General features: G+C 47.4%; 1 protein-coding gene across 1 annotated transcript; it reads right to left on the reverse strand.

The window, feature by feature from the left end:
* Nucleotides 1-3,308: 3,308 nt before the first annotated feature.
* LOC145337210 (zinc-binding protein A33-like) lies at nucleotides 3,309-24,096 on the reverse strand. The gene is made up of 6 exons (XM_080182003.1): nucleotides 23,684-24,096; nucleotides 21,169-21,264; nucleotides 10,987-11,220; nucleotides 6,526-6,548; nucleotides 6,317-6,432; nucleotides 3,309-3,886 (listed from the first exon to the last, which is right to left on the reverse strand). Exons 1-6 carry the CDS (start codon nucleotides 24,056-24,058, stop codon nucleotides 3,309-3,311), a joined length of 1,422 nt encoding a protein of 473 aa, XP_080038129.1. The 5' UTR covers nucleotides 24,059-24,096.
* Between the last annotated feature and the right edge of the window lie 630 nt (nucleotides 24,097-24,726).

Here is a 24,726-nt window from a genome sequence, read left to right on the forward strand (position 1 = left end):
ATCTGATCATTCAAAACTTTAAAATCTTTGCCATCTTCCTGTCGTGACTATCAGTCCCATCGTTAATGCTTATATGCAGCTCACCTTGTTAACGGCACTCAGCTGCAGCCACTTTGGGTGAATCACGTACACGGACAGTCCATGCCAGCGAGAATCACACGGAGGCTCTTCCATTCCACTAAATGAGGAAAGATTGCAGTGCAGGGCGTGCCGAAAAAACCGGAGCAAATAACTCCCATTTTCTCACCACTAAGGCACTTAGAACATTTTTGGTAAGTTTGTACCCATCCTGCTGAACATTTTCATTTTGCACTCATCAGGACAACACAAGAATGTCACAAATACTTGTCTTTTTTGAATTTTAGCAAAAACTGTAACTTCCCTGGTGTATTCTCCATGGCAATGCCTCAACCAATCAGTTTCTTTGCCAACCAATCAGCAACCTTTCTCTTTTGCAGCACAAATTGTTGTTCCCTTTTGAAATTTGATATTCTTGCATTTGTCCTGATGAGTGCAAGATGAAAAGCTTTGATAGCATGTCTCTTTATTCAGCAATGTTCATGGATGTATTTCTTAGAGTCCTGGCCTGGTAATATCAAATAAAAATTGACTTTTTGAGTTCATAACACAATAAAATGTGACTGATTGAGTTTATTAATTTCAATTTAAGATTGTGCACCCAGATTTGGAAATAACTTTGAATTACATTAAAATTAATGATTCAGAGTCTTAGGCCAGTCTTGTGTGGAGGATTCAGTCTTGTGTGATATTTCAGAAAGACAGTGGTGAAGGATAGAACTCCACGGGCAGAGTGGAATGGCAGAGCGGGGATTTACCCTCAATCAGACACTCCGGAACCATGGACTGGAGCTGGATTCGCCAACAAAATGTGCCCTGAATCTGATGTCCACAATACTGGTGATCCACCGTCAAACTCTTTCTCCTGATCCAGGTGGGATTGGTCAGGGTGGATCCTGTGGGCCAGCACAGTGCCAAGGTGAGCAGACATGGTCCTGACAAAGATCCTGTAGTCCGTGCTGAGGATGGAGACTGGGCGCCACATCATAAACAGGAGGAGATCGCCCCTCTTGGGCAGCAGGACAATAATGGAGAGCAACATTTCTCTGGTCACTAGATTTTCCCTCAGGATCCATGCACAGTCTCCCTGCCCACCCCCCAGGACATCCCAGAACCTGCTCTATGATCAGCTTGTCCAGCCCCGGGGACTTGCCCCTCGAGAGCCGGTCAGGGACACTGGTCGGCTCAGTCAGGCTAAGGGGTACCCTCTGCACTGACCTTCAACAGATCCTCCCACAAACCTCTGTCAGCGTGTCTAGCAGGACTAGAGGGCACAGCCTCAAGATAAGGGGGGTGCAGTTTAGAACGGAGTTGAGGAGGAACTTCTTCACTCAAAGGGTGGTGAATCTCTGGAATTCTCTGCCCGTTGAAGTGGTGGAGGCTGCCTCGCTAAATATATTTAAGTCACGGGTAGATAGGTTTCTGATAGACAGGGGAATTAAGGGTTATGGGGAGAAAGCAGGAAAGTGGAACTGATCCATTTCAGATCAGCCATGATCTTATTGAATGGCGGGGCAGGCTTGAAGGGCTAGATGGCCTACTCCTGCTCCTATTTCTTATGTTCTTAGCATCATCACGGGACAGATCCAGAGAGGAGAGCTCGGGAATAGGCTGGGGCCCCGACACTGATATTCTCCGATTCAAGGCTGGGATCCGTCATCGAGCAGCAGCCCCAGGAGCTGCTTACGGAGTCGCTGCCTTTTTTCCAGTGAGTAGAAGATGGGGAGACACGGTCCAGGTCCTGAAGGAACCGGATCTGTGATCTCACAAACACATCACAGAACTCGATAATCTGCTGCTCCCTCAGACCGCCCTTCTTATCTCCGTACACCTTCCACGGGGCCGGATCCTTGTTCTGGGGCTTTGAGGATGCTTTGCTCGTTAATGTAGTTATAATCACCACTGCCCTCAAATAGCCAGACAAGGACACAGAATGGTTCAAAATGATTTATTGAAGACTATAGTGATCGGCCCCTCTTTAGACCATTAAGGCCAGTCAGAGTTCAGAATTTAGAAATACACAAGCAGTTATAGTCACAAATTCCCAACAGAAGATGTGAAGTTTCTGTGAAACATCAGCTCCAACCATCGGTCGAGGGTCAGCTGGACATTTTCACGAGCTGTCAGCTGGGAATTCCCGGAATTCCCTGAGCGAGATGAGGGGGAATCCCCACTGATGACGGACTCTAAATCTTCCCCGGTGCCCTCCATTGAGTCCCAGTCCTCTTCCGTCTTCTCACTGTCAGGGACCAACCCACCCCAGCTGGTTCTGCCTCTGTCACCATTCCCCTCCCCTTCCCCAGGATCGAGGGCAGAGGGCCCCTCCCCAGGCTGCTCTCGAGGTTCTGGGTCAGCGGGTGACGGTAGTTCAGGATCCCGCTCTGCCTCAGGCAATGGGTCACACGGTGACTCAGGGAAAAGCTCCATCCCCAGAAACAGTGACCCCAGGGTTTAAAATCAAAGATGGAGAATGGGGGCCTTCCCCCCGCCCCACTCAACCCCCCCATCCCCACCCCCCCCCACTCAACCCCCCATCCCCCCCAACTCAACCCCCCACCCCCCCCACTCAACCCCCCATCCCCCCCACTCAACCCCCCATCCCCACCCCCCCCACTCAATCCCCCATCCCCCCTAACTCAATCCCCCATCCCCCCCCACTCAACCCTCCATCCCCCCCCACTCAACCCCCATCCCCCCCCACTCAACCCCCCATCCCCCCCGACTCAACCCCCCATCCCCCCCAACAAGTGACCCAGCGTGTGGGGCCTTCCCCTCCTCCACCCAGTGACCCAGTGTGTGGCACCTTCCCCTCCCCCACCCAGTGACCCAGTGTGTGGCACCTTCCCCTCCCCCACCCAGTGACCCAGTGTGTGGGGTCTTTTTAATCGATTCCTCGATCAGGCCGAGCAGGTCCTGGGGGTATCAGCCCGTGTCCGGGTGGGCTCAGCCTCATCGACCTCGCCCGTCCCAGCCTCCAGTGTGTCCGACTTGGTGACGAGTGACTGGATTATATCGAGTGGATCCTCCGGCCCTCCCTCAGGCAGGGGTCCTCACACATCCCCGGGAGGTACAGGCCGGACCGGAGGGATCCGTCTCACCCTCCCGAGGAATGGACGGCCCCCGCTGACAGTGTGTGATAATGGGAGGGGGGCAGGATCTGCGAAGGACCCCAACCCCTCTTCCACAGAGGGACAAACCCCACCCCCACCCCCACCTACAAGAAACTGTCTTTATTTGGATGAAGGGTTAAAACCCTCATCCTCCTGGATTGTTACTGTCCGGGGACAGATTTTCAGGGGTTCTGTGTTTTTACCCCCATCAGTGAGACCTGGACTGAAATAAGGATAGAGTTTCTCAGTGAATGTACCAGTGAAAGTGTAGATATGGGACTTGTTATCCGAGTTATAAAAGGACACCTTCCCTCCCTCATAATCCAGACAGACTCGAATCTTTCTCGGATTCACACTCAGATCTAAACGTTTCCATGGTTTCTCACAAGCCCAGTATTTATTCCCCTCTCTCAGTTTCATTGCCCAGAATCCGTTATCTGGATTCAGGTAGATTTGCCCCTTCCTACTGATGGATTCCTTGGCCACACCCACATCCCACTTTGTCTTGTTTCCCACCTCCACCTCCCAGGAATGTTTTCCTGATGTGAATCCCTCTGATCCCAGGACACAGACACAGTAATCAAATCTCTCCGGATTGTCGGGGAGTTGCTGCCGTTCCCCGGTGTATCTCACGGTGCTCAGGTCCTCAGACAGGAGAAGTTTAGGATGGGCTGTATTAGGGTCGAAGGTGACTGGAGCTGGGAACAGATGGACACGGATAAAATGTTAGTCAGACTCACTGTAACTTTCACAGCCGGTTAGTGATTGGGAAAATCAGCAATGATCCAGAATTAGAAATTCATCCCCCGGGGAAGAGTTTAAACAGCGCACAGGGGAAAGGGGAAGACACTGCCCGGGGGGAAGGTTTTACCCGGACACCACACCCTGCAGTGAGGCTGAGGAAACCCCGTTCCAGAGAGAGAGAGAAATGGAGACAGGCTGGGGGGCGGGGTCAGGCTGGGGGCGGAGCCAGGACGGGGCAGGGCCCGAATGGGGCGGGTCAATTCTGGAGGCGGGGTGGGGTCACGTTGGGGGCGGGGTAAGGTTGGGGTAAGAGAGAGAGACGGAGTGAAGGTAACATCAGGTTGTTACAGAAACAAGCAGCCACACTTGGACCGTGCTGAATACAAGAGACGGATTAAAGAGCGAGAGAGTCAAGTCAATGGTGGTTTAGTCTGTGCCGTGTCCCCGGGGCTGGTTGGAGAAGTGAGTGTTCCTCAGTTTGAGGGATAGTGAGTTAGAAACCGGACAGTCCGGCAGCCCCTGTTAGAAGCCCCTGATCCACCAAAACCTGTGGCTCCCCTTGTACAGCGGAGGGAAACTCCAGTCACTGATGACGGGGCCCCACCGAGGGGGCAGCGAGAGGGGAAGCGCTTTAAACCCGGGGAAAAGCAGATCATCCCGACCTGTTTCAATTGTGGGGGAAGTGGACAGTTTGTCCGAGAGTGGAGGAAACCAATGAAGGGCCAGAGTCAGGGGACTCGGAGTCAAGACACACCCGAGACAAACACCCCGAGTTTCCAGAAATCCCACAGATGAATGAAATGGTGTCAGCACGAAAACACTCCCCAGGGTCAGGTCCATGTGGCCCAGGGAGAGGGTGTCCCGGGAAATTCAGCAGGAAGGGACTGTACCCAGCCTGAGTATCCTTGTCCACTCGGGTATGATGAGTGTGATAGACAATGTGTAGATATTATAGTGGAGGGAGAGAAAGGTAGTAGAGACAGGAGTGTCCAACACGGGAGTAGATTCACCCTCTCCTATGATCTACAGGAGGATCCATTATATTGGGAAGATTTACAGCTGATACAGGGGCTGGAGCGATATCCAAACCTTTAGGTTTTAGGGTGGGACCCCCTCCAGACAAAGTGGACATGGGTTTTAGTGAGATGGCGGCCATCGGGGGGCCGGATCGGCGATCAGAGGCCGGGTCCGGTCATCGGGAGGCCAACAGATACCGGGTCTGACCATCAGGCGACCGGGGGAGGTGAGGGGGGGATGCGCTTGTCAACCAATCTCCCGGCAGACTGAGAAATCAGTGCATGTGCACTCGCCCCACCAACGGAAATCCCTTGACTCTGTGATACACTCAGTGCCGGAAATTCATTCAACTAAACTCGTCCAAAAAACAGATGGGAAAATCTCCCGTATTCGCGCCTGTTGGGAGCTTCGTTTTTGGGGAAAATCATCCCACCCCCGTGTCCCAGCCGCTAAACCAACAGACTTTCCTTGAGATCGTGGAGAAAGAGCTGGAAAAGGCAGTAGCCTCTCTAGTGGAACAGGGAGTATTGGGACTGAGATGACAAATGTGAAAAGGCTTTCATTAAACTGAAAATGGACTTGCAGACTGGCCCAGCTCTGGGAGCTGTGGACCCCGACAAGGACTTTTATCTGGAAGCTGCAGCCACTGACATCAGTTTCAGTGAAGTCCTTCTGCAGGAAACAAACAGTCACTTGTGACCGGGAACCGATGTGAGCAGAGTCCCAGCAGACCTGGAAAAGGGATTTTCCACCTGTGAGGGACATCTGTTAGTGAGCTGTTGGACAGTGAAACATTTTACTGTTTTCACCCACACCCAGTCTCTTACATTACTGACCCACCACAATCCAATCCAACTATTGTTAGACACAAAAATCACAGAAAGGACGGGATCTAGTGTCAGAATAACCAGCTGGACTTTATTACTAAGTGGGAAAAACATTAAGGTAAACAGAATGAATGACCCTAAACTCACAGCTCATCTCAACTATCCGGGAGAAGCCCATACTTGTACCGTACAGGGTATTTGGGTAACTGGGGGAGGATTCAGGGCAGGAATCAACCCTGAGGGATGAGATATTTATGTTGATGGCTCTAGTTTTGTGGAAGAAGGAAAACAGAATGCTGGAGTAATGATCCACAAAGGGAGGTTGAATGAACAATATCCTTTCCCAATACTGTGTGTTCAGCAGGTGGAGCTGGTCACTGTGACTCTCTGATCTGTCAATTCTGTATTTTAACAGAAAATTGACTGAAGTAAAATCTAATCCGTTACAAATACAATTGTATATTTATTTTAAAAAGACCAGTCCTTTCTACTAATGATAGAGAGCTGTTTAATAGCTGGTGTCAGGAAGTTCACACCCACCTGTATTAATCACTGTCAGCATCTTTTTCCACACTATGTACTGCAGTGAGCCAATGTACTTCCCCACATTTATTAAAGGGTAAACCTTCTGTGGTTCTGGGAGAGTTCGCTTCACTCTGAAACAGGAGATAAAGGTTAGTGTTGGATCATTCCAGACTGGGGGAGAAATATGTTAGAAATACAAATCACATCAAGGGTGTAAATTTTACCTTTTCTGTATATCCGGAAATTTCTGTGGAACAAGAACAATTATTACTGTTTATGTTTGGAGAACATTTTTTCACAAAAAGTGAAGTAAGAGACTGGATTCCACAGAAAAGTACATTTTACATATAGAAAGTTATGGGACTGCCTCTTCCTGTCCTCACTGGACTGTGAGTTACTCCACAATATTACAAATGAGTCGATCTTCCTGCTCAACACAACTCACAGGGCGGGATTTTCCAGCTGCACTCACCCCTCATCCAGAAAATCCCACCTGAGGTCAACGGACTTGTGTATGATTCGCTCCCCACCCACTACAATTCCCATGGTGGGCAGGATGTGAACCTTTCCCCTGCAGAGTTACAATCCAATTGTAAAGTCCTGATCAATATCCAATAACTGGAATTAATTGATTGTTTAAAGAGATTCACTTTAATGTTTTCATTTTATAATTTGTATGTGTCCTGGACACAAATGTTTTTGTGAATCTTTCCCAGTGCTATCCAATAGAAATCACTGACTATCCGAGAAAGACGGGTAAAGCTCCAAAGTTAGTTTTATGTTCAGCCTTGGGGCTCATCAAACTTGCATTTGAATCATTGTCTGCAGTTATCCTATTTTGTACTTTGCATTGGTGTTCAAAAGGAGAGGGATACATGGATCGGTGGTGTCTCAGAGGGATATGTAAACCCTTTAGAACAAGTCATCATTACGAGGGAGGAAATGTTAGCTGTATTAAAAAGCATTAAGGTAGACAAATCCCCAGGGCCAGATGGCATCTATCTCAGATAACTGAGGGAGACAAGAGATGAAATTACCGGTCCTTTACCATAAATCTTTGCTTCCTCGTTGGCCACAGGTGAGATCCCAGAGGATTGGAGGATAGCCAATGTTGTCCTGTTATTTAAGAAGAGTAGCAAGGATAATCTGTGTAATTATGGGTTAGTGAGCTTGATGTCAGTGATAGTGAAATTGTTGGAGAAGACTCTTAGGATCTATACATATTTGGAACTGAATGGTCTTATTCGCGACCGACACAAGGTTTTGCATGAGGGAGGTCATCTCTCACTAATTTAATTGAGTCTTTTGACGAGGTGACAAAAATGATTGATGAGGGAAGGGGTGTGGATGTTGTCTACATGGACGTTAGTAAAGTATTTGACAAGGTCCCTCATGGCAGGTTGGTGCAAAAGATTTAACCACAGGGGATCAGGGGTGAACTAGCTAGATGGACTCAGAATTGGCTTGGCCATAGAAGACAGAGGATAGCGGTGGAAGGATATTTTTCTGAATGGAGGTCTGTAACTGGTATGTTCCACAGGGATCAGTGCTGGGACCTCTGTTGTTTGTAATCTATATTAATGACTTGGAAGAAAACATAGCTGGTCTGATTAGCAAGTTTGTGGATGATACTAAGTTTGCTGGAGTTGTGGATAGTGATGAAGATTGTCAGAGGATACAGATAGGATGGACAATTGGGTGGAGAAATGGCAGATGGAATTTAATCCGGACAAATGCGAAGTGATGCATCTTGGTAGATCCAATTCAGGTGGGAGCTGTAAAATAAATTCCAGAACAATCAGGAGCAGAGACACACAGAGAGGTTTGGGTGTGCAGGTCCACAGATCCCTAAAAGTGTCAGCAAAGATGCAAAAGGTGGTGAAGAAAGCATATGGCATGCTTACCTTCATTGGCCGGGGCACCGAGTATCAAAGTTGGCAAATTATGTTAGTTATATAAAACATTGGTTCACCCAGATTTGTAATATGTGTCCAATTCTGGTTACCACACAACCAGGAAGATGTGGAGGCTTTGGAGAGAGAAAAGGTTTACCAGGATGTTTCCTGGTATGGAGGGTATTAGCTATGAGGAGAGATTGAATAGAGTGGGATTGTTCTCCTTGGAAAGACGGAGGCTGAGGGACGACATGAAAGAAGTTTATAAAATTATGAGGGGCATAGATAAGGTGAATTTTTGGAAGCTTTTTCCCAGGGCACAAATGACAATTATGTGTCAGAGCACTTAGTGTAAGCTGGAAAGCTAAAGCATACAGAATGAATTCTAATGTCAGCTACACTTGATGTGAGTCACACTGAGCTCAATGAGCAACCAGCTGAGTGGAAACTCCATTGTCACAGGGAGCGGCTTTCAGCTGAGATGTTAAACCGAGCTCTCTGCTGTCTGTTCAGGTGAAGGTAAAAGGTCATAAGACTGGACCAGGAGAAGGTCTTTGACAGAATATTGCACACCTACATGATGGATGTGCTCTCCAAAATGGGGTTTGGGAGAGAATCTGAATCCAACTGCTCGACACAAACACCAGTAGTGCAGTTTCAGTTAATGGGTGAGAATCAGAAAGCTTTCCAATTAAATCTGGAGTCAGGTAGGGCTGCCCCTCTCTCCTGTTTGTGTGTTGTTTAGAATCATTTGCTGAGTCCACCAGGAAGAATTCAAACATAAGAGGAGTGACAATCCCAGGCAGCAGAGGTTCTGTGCTTGGATGATGTTGCTGTCTTTTGCTCGGATCCGCTGTTGCTACACAAACATCAACATCTGCAACCAGTTCAAACAGGCCTTGGAAGCCATGGTAAATCGTGGGAAGAGTGAGGCCATGTTCTTTGGCAACTGGGTGGATCAACAATTAGTCTCCTTTACTGTCAAATCAGGCAGCCTGAGGATGCTGGAAATATGGTTTGGAGGGATCAGGGCATGCATTAGAATCTGGAGAGAGCGAGTAGCTATAATGAACCAAAACCTGGGTATATGAGAATGATGCTCCCTCTCCATTGCAGGCAAGAAGCTGGTCATCAGGTGTGAGGGACTCTCCGTATTGCTGTACATGGCACAGGTCAGACTCGTTCCCCACTCCTGTGTGTGGCAATCACGCAAGCCATTTTCTGCTGCATTTGGGGGTCAAAAATGGACCATGTTTGTAGTGATATAGAAACCTCTAGATAAAGGGGAGAAAAGCATGCCAAACATTGTCCTAATCCTGATGGCCACCTTTGTGTCTGGCTGCATGAAGCTGTGCGTAGATCCTCGGTACGCAAACATTAGGTGTCTCTACGTACTGAGGTTCTATCTGTCCTCAGTATTGTAAAGAGTGGGTCTGGCCACATTGCCGCAGAACGTTCCAAGTACTTAGACCGTGCCATACCACCTTCCTTCATGGAAACGTTTATGTGGAGAAACATCTTTGACGGTAAGCTCATCTGGCAGTGGTCAGCATGCCTAGAGGCCCTGAAGGAAAAGGAGATGGTGGATCCTGTTGGGATGGTTCCGTGAGCAGACTGTTAAGGTCATGTGGCAGAACACCTCATCACCAGAAATTTCTAACAAGTACCAAAACCTAACTTGGCTGGTAGTGAGAAAGGCCCTCCCGTCAGATCCTTCCTACAGGCGTGAGTCTCACCCCATCTGCACATTGCCCTTGAAGAGACTGTTGTCCACCCCCTTGTGAAATCAGCCTTTGCAAAGAAGGTGTGGAGAGAGATGAGGTGGTTTTGTCAAGATTCATCACGAGCAGCTCCGTGATGCAGGACTCTGTGCTCTACGGGCTGTTCCCAGGGATACACTCCAATATAATCATCAGCTGCTGCTGGAGAATCATCAACGCGGTGAAAGACACTCTTTGGCCTGCCCGAAACTTGTTGGCCTTCCAGCGCAAGAAACTGCAGACTGGCACATTCCAAAGCTCAGGACGACGTGCTGAGGGACGCACTGAAGCTTGGGGCAGCTGCTGCAGAATCCCACTGGGGAAAGTCACTGTCTAAGACCTTTCAACCAAAGTAAAGTGAAGGGAGCAGAACCCCCTTGGACCGAATGAGTCACTGAATGTGTACAGTAAATATTATCCTTTTCACAATTGTATTCATGCAACTCAGGGAGCAACTTGATCTCTGTAGATAATCTTTCAATACCTTAGCACCATCTGTGAGGGCCATTTTGAAATGTCCATAATGTTTCTTTGTGTTGAAGCAGCTCAATGTTTAACAGAATGTAGATAAAGAAGCCTGAATAACTGCACTTTGTGTGATGGTCATTTTGAAATGTTTGGCGTGTTCTTTCAGATATTTTATGAATAAAGTATATTTTTGCAATCATAAAGCAAAGCCTGGCAGGATCCTGGATTGTTGTTCCCAGTCTCAGACCAACTGCTGTACTGGAAATGTACACTCAGGGGAGAATGGTCTGACCATTCTGAGGGTTTCTCACTTTGTATGAAGCTGATTTTCTTCATTGTTTAATTTGATGAAACTATCCCTCTATAATATTACACAAAACAAGCTCCAGATTTCGTCATTTCCATATTAAAGATTAAGTGATCTTAGTGTGAGACAGAGAAATCCAAATGTCACAGGTGATTGGGGTAATTTTGGTCAGTCAGTTTTATGTTCTAGATTTTGATGACACAACCTGCTCATTCGTCAAGACAGTGAAGCAGAGAAAAATAAAGAAACAGTTACCGTTAAAAACTTGATATTGTCCTGTTCACTCAGCTCTTGTTCAATATTCTGAACAGTGACTGAAAGTGATGAGATTTCCTCTGTTATCTTCTCAATCCTCTCCTTCATCTCCTGACTCTTTTTCTCTTTCTCCAGTTTCAGATCTTCCAACACAATCGTCTCTTCCTCACGGAGAAACTGGTGAAGTTTTTCAAATTCAGCTTTAATCTGTTTCTCTGTCTTTACACTTTGGTCCTTTAGAAAATATCAGTGAGATTGAAAAATCAAATGAGGATGTTTAAAAGGTTGTTCAGCCTGAGCCGTTCTGTCCATATCAGAATATTAGAGAGAAAAACTTCCCAATCCTGTTAATTTCCAATCCTGATAATTTGACAAAGAACAAAGAAAATTACAGCACAGGAACAGGTCCTTTGGCCCTCCAAGCCTGCACCGACCATGCTGCCCAAGTGAACTAAAACCCCCTCCTCTTGCAGGGACCATATCCCTCCATTCCCAGCCGATTCATGTATTTATCAAGATGCCCCTTCAAATTCACCGTCATATCTGCTTCCACTACCCCCCCAGGCAACGAGTTTCAGGCACCCACCACCCTCTATATAAAAAACTTGCCTCGTACACTCCTTTAAACCTTGTCCCTCGCACCTTCAACCTATGCCCGCCAGTAATTGATTCTTCGACCCTCGGAAAAAGCTGCTGACTAACCATTCTGTCCATGCCTGTCATAATGTTGTAGACTTCTATCAGGTCTCCCCTCAACCTCCGTCGCTCCAGTGAGAGCAAACCAAGTTTCTCCATAGCTAATTCTTGTAGCTAATGCTCTACATACCATCCTGGTAAATTTTTTCTGTACCCTCTCCAAAACCTTCACATCCTTCTGGTAGTGTGCTGACCAGATCTGAACACTATATTCCAAGGGCACTGCAGCCTATTGTGCTGACAGTCCAGCCTTTGCAGGGCAGGTTAACTAAGATGCTGTAAAGCTGCAACATGACTTGCCAATTTTTAAACTCAGTGCTCCGACTGATGAAGGTAAGCATGCCGTATGCCTTCTTGACTACCTTCTCTACCTGCATTGTCACTTTCAGTGACCTGTGTACCTGCACACCCAGATCCCTGTGCCGATCAGTACTCTTAAGGATTCTGCCATTTACTGTATATTTCCCGTCTGTATTGGACCTTCCAAATGCATTATCTCACACCTGTCCGGATTAAACTCCATCTGCCATCTCTCCGTCCAAGTGTCCAACCAATCTATATTTTGCTGTATCCTCTGACAGTCTCCATCGCTGTCCACAATTCCACCAACCTTTGTGTCGCCCACAAACTTATTAGTCAAACCAGTTATATTTTCCTCCAAATCATTTATATATATATTACAAACAGCAAAGGTCCCAACACTGATCCCAGAGGAACTCCACTTGTCACAGCCTTCCATTCAGAAACACTCCCTTCCACTGCTACCCTCTGTCTTCTATGACCAAGCCAGTTGGGCTGTTTATCTGATTTATTTTATATAAAGAATATTATTCCTTAACGTAGTGACATCTAGTTAATCGATTAGATTTTTAGACAAATGATTACCAGATGATCACTTATTCAAGAGAGGGAGCTTTAACTGGGGGATCGAGTTGCTGATTTCTCTGTTTGCTTTAGTAGGGACTATTTTTTGATTTAAAGTCTAGGTTTTCGATTCTTTCTCAAATAAAAACACCTTCTGTATGGCCTGATGTTACTCTTGGGGTGCACCCGAAGTCAGTGTGCATGGGAGCAGATGTGAAACTGTTCCTGTTGTTAACGTGAGATTACACTGGGTGACCAATTCAGGCCTGGCCAGAGTGTAACGCGTCTGCTAGTTGGGCTAACACTGTGCGCAGGTGTGAATGTGTCGGGCACTGGGTCCAATGAGGAGCGGGCAGGAGGTTTAATTCTGAGGAGACAATTCCCTGAAGACTGGCTGGAGTTGTGGGGGAAGCTGAGTGAGGTTTATTTAACAGTTATAAATAGCTGTGTACAGTCACTCCATCAGCACCAGGAGGGCAGGGAAAGCGTGTGGGCAAGTTGGGTGGGCTACCTGCCCCCTGTTTCACCAATGCGTGCCTGGATGTACTACTGCAGGATGTCAGTGCCAAGTGGCACATTTGGATGCTCAGGGAAAGAAAGTGCCCCACCTGACAAAGAAGGCCTGGTCGGAGGCTACCACCCAGGTCAGTGGGCACCAGGTTGTGGTGCTGTACCTAGCTGCTGTGCTGCAAAAGGTTCAATAGCCTTCTGTGGTTGATAAGGGTTAGTGCAGAGACGGCATGGACCTGTGTAGAGGTGTAGTTAGGTGTTCATTCTCCTCAGTGCTCAGAGGTCTGAGTATGTGTATCAACTGCACTGAAACCTGCCCTGCTAAGGCTGGACTGTCAGCACAATAGGCTGTGGTGCTTTGCAGGCGAAGGTGTGCCAGTGTTTAATGATCTGCCAATTGCCAATGTGAGGGAGGGGACACTGTGAATGAACCTTAAGAAAGATGGAACTCTCCCCTGTCAGGTGAAGACAAGTCACAAAGCTGCAGAGTGCCGCTGAGCCAGTGGGTGAATCCCCAATCTGCTGGTCCTCACTCAGAGTGAGAGAAATGCTCTCGAGTTGAATTTCCACCAGCCAGCTCATTCCTCCAGTCCTGGTGAGATCTGGGATGAAGGTAAGAGTGCAGGTCCCAGATGTGTGTGCCATAGGAACATGTCATGGGACCCTCATTAAAAAGTGAGCTGCCCCAGCCAGAGTGGCCTCTGAAGCTCCAATACAGACAGTGCAACATCACTGCAGTGTCTCAACAGGCCGCCTTGCATGTGTAGTGACGTTGATGATGGAATTGACTGATGTGGCTTCTTTCCACAGATGAGCCAACTGCACCAGCCGCAGTCCACCCCAAACACCTCCCCCTAAGTGCCAAGGGAACATTGCTCCGGCGCCTGTGTCACGCTGTACCTCAGAGCCAAGCATCGGTTCAGATACTCACATGTTGGTGGGTGTTAGGTCATCGCCTTTACAGGTGGTGCACAGTGGTGAGGGTCCAGCACACCCACATGAGGAGGTGGAAGAGGCAAAGTGATCCCAGGATGCCAACATTGGGAGCACTGCTGAAGACCAGGACCATGCTGAGTCCGGGACAGATGATGAGCCTCTGAAGCTGCATATCCAGCGGGATGCGTGGGCAGAAAGGGCAGAGATCCACGAGGATCTGAATGACATGGTCTCCATCATTGAGGAATCCGTGTGGAACCTGAGCACTGTGTTAACCCTGAGCACTGAGTGCACAGCCTCCTCAATTGACAGAGTGACGACTGGAGAGACAGCTTAACGGACACCCTCAGGAATTCCAGGGGAAGTGTTTGAACCTGCAAACCAGCGCACTGACTGTGACCTCAGGAGATCACTGCCAGTGTGAGTGATGGATGAGGAACCAAGTGTCTCTGCTAAGTGCTGTCCATCACTGATGAGCAGAGAGGTCCAAATGCAATTCACGCTGCTGGATGAGCTTCCTGTTGTTTCTATGGTTCCTCAGGGTTAGGCAAGGTGAGTTACTGGTCAAATTTTTCAAAGTGTGTCCATAGGTCTAAGGGTAGTCAAATAAATGGCAGGGTCCATGGGGAGACGTGTCAGCTGGGTAAGGTGCAATATGTGGGAGTTCCTGGAGACACAGCATCTCCAGAGAGTCCACATCTGCACCAAATGTCTGGAGTTGCAGCGTTTGAGGGCCCGGGTTAGGCAACTGGAGTTGAGGCTGGAGGATTTATTTTTAGTGAGGGAAAATGAGGCACTAATGAACAGGAACCAGATTCAAGAGGGGATCCCAGAGCCAAAGAGGGGGGATGGGTGGGTTACAGTTAGGAAGGGGAAAAAGAAGAGGAGTAATGTTCCAAAGACTACCCCAGGGGTAGTCTCTCAAGATAGCAGGGGTAAGGCACCAACTGAGGTGGAAAGGGCACGAGGGGAAGAGGAAAATGCCTCAGAGGGAAGGAAGGGGGCTGGATGTGAGATAGTGGTGGGGGACGGGAGGGTTAGAGGAATTGATAGGCGGTTCTGTGGGCAAAAGCGGGACTCCAGGATGGTGGTCTGCCTCCCTGGAGCAGGGGTACAGGATGTGTTGGAGAGGGTAGAGGGAATGTTGAAGTGCCAAGGGACCCAGGCGGATGTAATTATACATGTAGGAGAGAAGGACATAGGAAGGAAGAGTAGGGGGGAAATACGTATGCAGTTCAGGGAGTTGGGAGCCAGGCTGAAGTGTAGGGCCTCCAGGGTGGCGATCTCTGGGCTGTTGCCAGTGCCCAGCAATAGCAGGGATAAGAATAATGAGATCCTGCAGCTGAATGCGTGGCTGAGGGATTGGTGCAGGACAGAGGGTTTTAGTTTTGTTGACCATTGGGAAGTCTTTGCAAAGGAAGGGCACTTGTATAAGAGGGATAGGGAACACTTAAATGGGAAGGGGACACATATTTTAGCTGGGAGGTTGGCTGGAGTGTTTAGGCAGGGTTTAAACTAGTATGGAGGGGGTGGTGGGGAGGAGAGAGACAGCTCAGGCACTGGGAGTGAGTTGGAGGTCAGGGTAAGTCTAGATGATAGGAAAATCCCCCAGGAGAAGGAGGATCCGAGAGGGCCTGAGGGTCTTAGGTGCATCTGTTTTAATGCGAGGAGTGTGACGGGAAAGTCGGATGAACTTAGGGCCTTGATGTTCGCGAGGAATTTAGATGTGGTGGCAGTGACAGAGATGTGGTTAAAGGAGGAGGAGGACTGGTAGCTAAATATTCCAGGGTATAAGTGTTTTAGGTGTGATAGAGGTGGGTTGAAAAGAGGAGGGGGAGTGGCACTCTTAGTTAGGGAGCAGATCACAGCGGTGCAGAGGGAGGATAACATGGAGGGGCTGGAAATTGAGTCTCTGTGGGTGGAGTTGAGGAATAGGAAGGGGGCCATTACTATGCTAGGAGTGTACTATAGGCCACCCGATAGCCCACAGGCAGTGGAAGAGGGTATATGTAGGGACATTTTAGATAAGTGTAGGAAGAACAGGGTTGTTGTAGTGGGAGATTTTAATCTCCCTGGGATGGATTGGAAGGTGCCTAGAGCTGGGGGGTCTGATGGGGAGGAATTCGTAAGATGTGTATTGGAAGGATCCTTGCAACAGTATGTAGATAGCCCGACTAGAGAGGGGGCGATACTGGATTTAGTTCTGGGAAATGAGCCGGGTCAGGTGGTTGAGGTTGCGGTAGGTGAACATGTGGCTAATAGTGACCACAACTCCGTCTACTTTAGGGTACGAATGGAAAAAGACGAGAGCTGTCCTAAGGGGAGGGTGCTAAATTGGGGGAAGGCTAGATACGGCCGGATTAGGCAGGAGCTTAGGGATACAGACTGGGATCGGCTGTTGGAAGGCAAGACCACGTTAGGCATGTGGGAGTCTTTCAAGGGAAAACTGCAAAGGGTGCAGGAAAGGCATGTGCCGGTTAGGAGAAAGGATGGGAAAGGTAGGATTAGGGAACCGTGGATTACTAGAGATATAGAAGACCTGGTTAGGAAGAAACGAGAGGCATATGTCAGGTCTAAGCAGCTGGGAACAGAGAGAGCGTTGGAGGAATACAGAGAGAGTAGGAGGGATCCCAAACGGGGAGTTAGGAGAGCAAAGAGGGGGCATGAGATGGCTTTGGCAGGTAGGGTTAAGGAGAATCCAAAGGCGTTTTACTCCTATCTTAAGAACAAAAGGGTGGCTAGGGGTAAAATCGGTCCTCTCAGGGACAGACGTGGGGAATTGTGCTTAGAGGCAGAGGGAATGGGGGAGATCCTGAATGAATACTTTGCGTCGGAATTCACGAAGGAGAGGGGCTTGATGTCTAGTACGGTCATTGAGGGAGCAGTAGACCAATTGAAAGATCTATCGATTACGAGGGAAGAAGTGTTAGGGCTTTTAGATGGCATTAAAACCGATAAATCTCCGGGGCCCGATTGCATTTACCCTAGGCTGCTTAGAGAGGCGCGGGATGAGATTGCTGGGCCTCTGATGCGAATCTTTGTCTCTTCTTTGGACACAGGTGAGGTCCCAGAGGACTGGAGGATAGTGAACGTGGTACCGTTGTTTAAAAAGGGTAGGAGGGATAGCCCGGGTAACTATAGGCCGGTGAGCTTAACGTCAGTGGTAGGTAAGTTGATGGAGAGGACTCTTAGGGATAGGATGTATGTGCACTTAGAGCTTTGCGATCTGATTAAGGATACGCAGCATGGCTTTGTCAAGGGGAAGGCTTGCCTTACAAATCTGGTAGAATTCTTTGAGGAGGTGACAAAAACGGTCGACAAAGGACGAGCCGTTGATGTCGTCTATATGGATTTCAGTAAGGCATTTGACAAAGTCCCTCATGGTAGGTTGGTACAGAAGATTAAAGCTCATGGGATATGTGGTCAGGTATCTAGATGGGTAGAGAACTGGCTTGCAAAGAGGAGTCAGAGAGTAGTAGTGGAGGGGTCTTTTTCTACCTGGAGGTCTGTCACTAGTGGTGTGCCACAGGGTTCAGTACTGGGACCTCTTCTCTTTGTAGTGTATATAAATGATTTGGAAGAGGGAGTAGGTGGTGTGATCAGCAGATTTGCTGATGACACCAAGATGGCTGGATTGGCGGGCAGTGAGGAGCAGTGTCTGGCAATACAGCGGGATATTGATAGGCTGGTTGATTGGGCAGATACATGGCAAATGGAGTTTAATCCGGATAAATGTGAGGTGATGCATTTTGGCCAGAATAATGTAGGGGGGAGTTATATGGTAAAGGGTAAACCTGTAAGGAGTATAGAATCGCAGCGAGACCTGGGGGTGCAAGTGCACAAGTCTTTGAAGGTGGCAGTGCAAGTGGAGAGTGTGGTGAAGAAAGCCTATGGTATGTTAGCCTTTATAGGAAGGGGTATAGAATATAAGAGCTAGAGTCTAATGTTGCAGTTGTACAGAACGTTGGTTAGGCCGCATTTGGAGTACTGCGTCCAGTTCTGGTCGCCTTACTACCGGAAGGACGTGGAGACTCTGGAGAGAGTGCAGAGGAGGTTTACCAGGATGTTGCCTGGTATGGAAGGACTCGGGTATGAGGAAAGATTGAAGAAATTGGGGTTCTTTTCCCTTGAAAGACGCCGACTGAGGGCGGATCTAATAGAGGTATATAAGATTATGAAGGGTATAGATAGAGTAAACAGAGGTAAGCTATTTCCTATGATAGAGACACGTAGGACAAGGGGCCATGGACTTAAGGTGAGGGGGGAAAGGTACAACACAGATATTAGAGGGAGGTTTTTCACACAGAGGGTAGTGGGGTATGGAATGCTCTGCCAAGTAAGGTGGTGGAGGCAAACACGCTAGAGTCATTTAAGAGTAACTTGGACAGGCACATGACTGGGTTGGAGATGGGTGGATATAGGAGATTGTTTTAAATAAGGGTCATTAGCATTGGGGCGTCCCTGGTAATGTAAATGGGTATGGTATGATAATGTTTTTTCTCTTTTCATTCACAGGTTTTAAGTTGGTCCACCTCGTGTCCAACGAGGGGCATACACGCGATGGGTCGTACTGGGGCTGCTCTTGGTTGTTCGAGATTGGCCTCGTGCTTCATGTCGTTAGTGTGTGCCTAAACTGGACAAGATACTGGGCAAGACGACAGCTCAGTGACTATCGCTGATTGCTGTGCAGACACATGGATTTGGGCCGGTGTCTGTGGGAGTTTGCGCATTCTCCCCGTGCTTGCGTGGGTTTTCTCTGGGTGTTCCGGTTTCCTCCCGCACCCCAAAGATGTGCTATTAGGCTGATTGGCAGGAATAAATTGTCCCTAAATCAGTTTCCCTCAATCTGGATGGCCATAAAACAATAGACAGGGGTCGTAGGTGGAGAGGGTGACTGGTGGTGTTGAGATGGCGGCGCGGGCTCGTTAGGCCGAAGGGCCCGTTTCCCGGGCTGATTTTGTTCTTCGTTCTCACAGGGCATTCCGAACGAGGGCAGCAGCTTCTCCACTCTTTGCCGTGATGAAGCCACAGTTCCTGCGGAATGGCCAGCCATGGGGCTGGATTCTCCCTCCCAGCCGGAGACAACTCAGGCTCCACCAGTCAGAGGACTACCACCAACGGCCACCTGGAGAGCAAAGTCAGCAGGCTGCCTCCAATGTCACTGCCAGAGAGGGGAGAAGGGGAAAGTCATGGTGAGGGCTGCACTAAGACACAGCACCCAGAGGCGTCAATCTAAGGCACCTTCAGCACAATAGGGACATGTCATGGGTGACATTATTTGTCATTTTGAAGTGTGTGTTAGGGTTGGCAAATGTATACATTCTTTTCCTGTTAATCTAAGCTAATGTAAGCATTTTCTTTACTGTAATGGGCTGAGGTGTTTTGAACAGTCGCCAGATGCTGCATGGGCTTGTAACTGTATAGTGTTTGCAATCCTTTGGATCAGTCAAAGTATCAGAAGCGCATCTTGAGCAATCCACTGGACCTCTGCACCACCACTCTCGAGGATGCATAAGTCCCTATCCCTGGAGAGGCGTAACCTCCAATGTCATGGACCTCAGACATTATTACAGGTTGGTGCTCTGCTTGTATACTCGAACCAATGAGTAATGGTGTCTGAGGCATCCCCACCCGCCTTGGTCTCCCTGCTGAGCCCCACCACCAACTCAGCCTGTGCCTCTCAATGGTCTCTGGCTGGGATCCTGCCTGCACTCGCCTTGCCTCCTCTCCCTCCTGTTCCTCTGTTCCTCTTCAGAGGAGATCACACCAGCTGAATACATTCTCCCCATTAGAGCAGATACAGAGGGATCACTTGCTCCAATCCTTATGGAAATTTTCTTGTGATGATGCAGTCCCGAAATGCTGAAAGGGCACGCTAATAAAAGCTAAAGAATTACTGAGAAACTCAGGAACAACTCTGTACTCACACAACAATGAGCTCACAATGAGAGAAAGTGTTGCTGCTCTGTGGGCCGCATACGATTTTTACACGTGCGTGGTGATGTCGGGAAATCGTACTCAATGTCGTTTCATGAAATTTTATTCTCGAACCAGGTCAGATACACATCCAAGCATAAAATTCTGGCCCATTTCCAGACTATCAATCCTTTCTTCATTTGAAAGACCCTTATCAGGTCCCCATCTCCCCCCCCATTCCCCATAATCTTTTTCAGAGAAAAGAGCCACAGCCAGTTCAATCTTTCCAATTTAAACTCTTTTAAATTTTAAAGTTTATTTGTTAGTGTCACAAGTCAGCTTACATTAACATTGCAATGCAGTTACTCTGAAAATCCCCGAGTTGCCACACTCCGGCACCTTTTCGGGTACACTGAGGGTACATCTAGTCAGCACATCTTTCGAACTGTGGAGGAAATGGGAGCACCCAGAGGAAACCCATGCAGAAAGGATATTATTAAACTAGAAAGTGTGCAGAAAAGATTTACTAGGATGCTACCGGGACTTGATGGTTTGAGTTATAAGGAGAGGCTGGATAGACTGGGACATTTTTCTCTGGAGCGTAGGAGGCTGAGGGGTGATCTTATAGAGGTCTATAAAATAATGAGGGGCGCAGATCAGCTAGATAGTCAATATCTTTTCCCAAAGGTAGGGGAGTCTAAAACTAGAGGGCATAGGTTTAGGGTGAGAGGGAAGAGGTACAAAAGTGTTTAGAGGGGCAATTTTTTCACAAAGAGGGTGGTGAGTGTCTGGAAGAAGCTGCCTGAGGTAGTAGTAGAGGCAGATACAATTTTATCTTTTAAAAAACATTTAGATAATTACAAGGGTACGATGGATACAGAGGGATACAGGCCAAATGCGGACAATTGGGATTAGCTGAGGGGTTTTAAAAAAAAAGGGCGGCATGGACAAGTTGGGCCGAAGGGCCTGTTTCCACGCTGTAAATCTCTATGAATCTATGACTCTATGACACGGGGAGAACGTGCAGACTCTGCACAGTCAGTGACCCAAACCACGAATCGAATCCAGGTCCCTAGTGCTCTGAGACAGCAGTGCTAACCTCTGTGTCACCGTGCCACCCACATAGTTCCAGGATCAACCTTGTGAATATTTTATACACCATCTCCACTCTCTCTTTATATCTATAATATGAACCCAGAATCCTGCATCTTGTAATTCTGTAAGTGTATAGAATGGAAAGTAAAATAAAATCAGAAATACCTGAATGTGGGTTAATGTTTTCTCGTAATCACTTTTTACAGTGCAGCATTCCTCCTTCTTGTCCTGGACTGGCTTCAGTGAGTTTCGCAGTTCTTCCTAAACAAAAACATCAGTTAATTTGTACAGTTTTCAGAAATACACACCCAAAAATTAAATAACATTTGGTTAAAATTAAAATTCTCTGAGCGCTCAGGTTTTTATGAGGCTTCAGTTTCTTCACGTGCAGCAGTTTGATGTAAACTTTCAGTTTGCTGTCTGTGTAAAACTGGTGTTTGGGATCAGTCCCCAGATTTAGGCACCACCTGACTTTCTAAACATTGAAATTAGGAGTATCAAAGAATAATATGTTGCTCAAGGTATGAAGTTCAACCATGCTTTGATTTTTATGTTTTAAACTGATTTAAAATAGTATTCTGATTTAAACTGAAACTGATTTAAAATAGTATTAAGTCACAGGTAGATAGATTTCTGATCGATAAGGGAATTAAGGATTATGGGGAGCAGGCAGGTAAGTGGAACTGATCCACTTCAGATCAGCCATGACCTTATTGAGTGGCGGGGCAGGCTCAAAGGGCTAGATGGCCTACTCCTGCTCCTATTTCTTATGTTCTTATGTAGTATTCAGAAATTATCTCGACTGTTAATGTGTTCATTCAACTGGTCAGCCCATTGCCTTTCTGTTTCTGCCTCTTACTAATAAACAACTCTGATGTCGACATCATAAAGTCAATAAGTGATTACCACAGAAGTTCTGTTTTTTGTAATAAAATGTTAACTTCGTGAGTTGGTCATATCTCAAAAAGTGTGACACATTCAGCAATAGTTACCATACCAGGCAGTTTGATCTATTTTGGGTTGCTTCTGAAATAGAGCAAATCAACTGGTTTTACAAGGCAGGCTTTCTTCGTCGATGCAGCTTGCTGTTGGCTGAGTTCTCAAAACAGCTACAGTTGGATAAGTTGGATGCTTCTGATATAGTTTTTTTTTATTTTTGATCTTCCCGGATCTGAACTAGCCTCTTAAAGTAAAGTTTATTTGTTAGTCACAAGTTGGTTTACATTAACACTGCAATGAAGTTACTGTAAAATTCCCCTAGTCGCCACACTTTGGCGCCTGTTCAGGCCAATGCTCCTAACCAGTCTTTCAGACTGTGGGAGGAAACCAGATCCCCCGGAGGAAGCCCACTCAGGGAGAACATGTAAACTCCACACAGACAATGACCCAAGCCGGGAATCGAACCAGTGTCCCTGGTGCTGTGAAGCATCAGTGCTAACCACTGTGCCACCATTCTTCAGAAGTGAAACTTAATTACCTTCATTTCGTGAGTTTCCATTTTAGAATGTAAATGCAAAGTCTCCTCCTTTGAAATGCTAATACATCTTCAGACCCTTTATGTTCGATTTCACATTGTTACCAGCTTGCCCTCGGAAAGCATCTGTTTGACCTGTTGCTCATCTCATCAAAAGTTCGAGCACTAGCTGCATTAACCTATCCAAACCGCCCCTGACTTTAAGCAGTCCAATAGTTTTTTAAAACATATAACCAGTCAAAAATATTCCAATTTACTGGATGTACCTGATATTTTCATGTGATCATTATTTTTCTCTAGCAGCTTGTATATTTCTTGCCTTTTGAATATCTCTGAATCTGCTCTATTATTGACAGTACTGCCCTCACTTGACTAGGCCTCAAACTCTGCAATTTCCTCCTTAAAACTCTGTCTTTCTTCTTCGGAGACATTCCAGAGAAACTACCTCTGTGACCAAAGTTTTGACCATCTGTCGTAAGATCCCCTTATCTCATAGAATCATAAAATCCCTATGATGCAGAGGGAAGCCATTTGACCCATCAGCCTGCACTGACACTCTGACAGAGCATCTTCCCCAGCCTCTATCCCCGTAACCTCACGTATTAACCCCGCTAATCCCCCTAACATATAGATCTTGGGGACACTAAGTGGCAATTTAGCATGGCCAACCAACCTAACCTGCACACCTTTGGAATGTGGGAGGAAACCGAAGCATCAGAGAAAACCCACACAGACATGGAGAGAATGCGCAAACTCCACACAGTCCCTCAAGAACTGACCCTGGTTCCCGGCAGTGCGAGGCAGCAGTGTAACCACTGTGTGCCGCCGTGCCACCCCAATTTGGGAGGCAGGAGATTTCCCAGTGCACTGGGAGATCGGGGACCTTGTATAACGGCACGCCAAGATCTCTACAGCTGGCTTTATCTGCGAGCTCAGGCTCCATCTCCTCCCCGGTACTGGCAAGAACTGCATTCTGGCTCTTTTTTTGCACTAAGTGCCATAAGATTGCAACTGGCAGCTCGCTGAAAACAACCATCATGGTTCTCTCTCATTTCTTGCCTGTAACTTTGAATTCTTTTGTAAACTTGCATCCTGAGGAATTTAATAATAAATATTGAGAGATACTCAAACCCAAATCTATGACTGTTCCCTGTTGAGGATTCTGTTATCTGTTTCTGTGTTTTATTTTACACAGGATCTCCTCACCTTAAACTCTTCAGCAGCTTCTCCCACTGGCAGCATCTCGTGGTTTTGATGATTTTTTGAAGTCTGACAAATGACACAGATGGGCTGATTGTCAGTTTTACAAAATAATTTCAGCTTCTCCTGGTGATGGCTGCATTCCTGCTGAATTTTATCACCTTTGTCACTTTTTACAAACAGTTCCACCATGTTGGAGAGAGTAAGGTTGGGTCTCAGATCCCTGGAGGAAGTTTCCTTTCTACAGATGGGGCAGGAGGCAGTGACAGCTTTCTCCCAGTACTGGGTTATACAGGATCGACAGAAGCTGTGATCACAGTCCATTAAAACAGGATCTTTATACAGATCGTGGCAAACAGCACAGGAAAGTTCATCTTCCATCTCGACAGACTGATCACCTTGTCTCTGCTCTGAGTAAAATGGTGATCAATGTTCAGTGAAATACTTTCAGTTTCATTTCCTGATTTCAGCAGTAATATTATTATAAACCACACCCAGAAAAGGGTGAGGAAAATACGTAACAGAAATCAGATAAACCCAAGTTAGTCACAAATTTTGTTCGGGAATCTGCCACCCTGACAGGCCGGCTCTTGTAAAAATGTAGATTTTTATTACCATAATTGTCGATCTCATGTAAAAGTCAGCCTACAACATCGAGCCAAAAAATTCAAACTCTATTTCTACTTGATGACACAGGCTGACTCTCTCTCTCACTGACCCCCCTCACTCGCTGACCCCCCTCACTCACTGACTCTCCCTCACTCTCTGAATCTCCCTCACTCACTGACTCTCCCTCACTCACTGACTCTCACTCACTGACCTCCCTCACCCGCTGACCCCCCTCACTCACTGACCTCCCTCACCCGCTGACCCCCCTCACCCGCTGACCCCCCTCACTCACTGACTCCCTCTCTCACTGACTCTCTCTTACTCCCTCACTCGCTCCCTCTCACTCTCTGAATCTCCCTCACTCGCTGACTCTCTCTCTCACTGACTCTCTCTTACTCCCTCACTCGCTCTCTCTCACTCACTGACTCTCCCTCACTCGC

This window comes from Carcharhinus amblyrhynchos, unplaced genomic scaffold (genome assembly GCF_965287045.1).
Source record: "Carcharhinus amblyrhynchos unplaced genomic scaffold, sCarAmb.v2.hapA scaffold_45, whole genome shotgun sequence".
Classification (NCBI taxonomy): domain Eukaryota; kingdom Metazoa; phylum Chordata; class Chondrichthyes; order Carcharhiniformes; family Carcharhinidae; genus Carcharhinus; species Carcharhinus amblyrhynchos.

Excerpts from the sequence above, each read along its gene's own strand:
- LOC145337210 (XM_080182003.1), bottom strand. The coding sequence starts at position 24,058 with ATGGAAGATGAACTTTCCTGTGCTGTTTGCCACGATCTGTATAAAGAT. Across the intron at positions 6,549-10,986 it reads ACAATATCAAGTTTTTAACG|AAATTTCCGGATATACAGAA; the intron begins GTAACTGTTTCT and ends CTTGTTCCACAG. Across the intron at positions 6,433-6,525 it reads TTTCCGGATATACAGAAAAG|AGTGAAGCGAACTCTCCCAG; the intron begins GTAAAATTTACA and ends CTCCTGTTTCAG.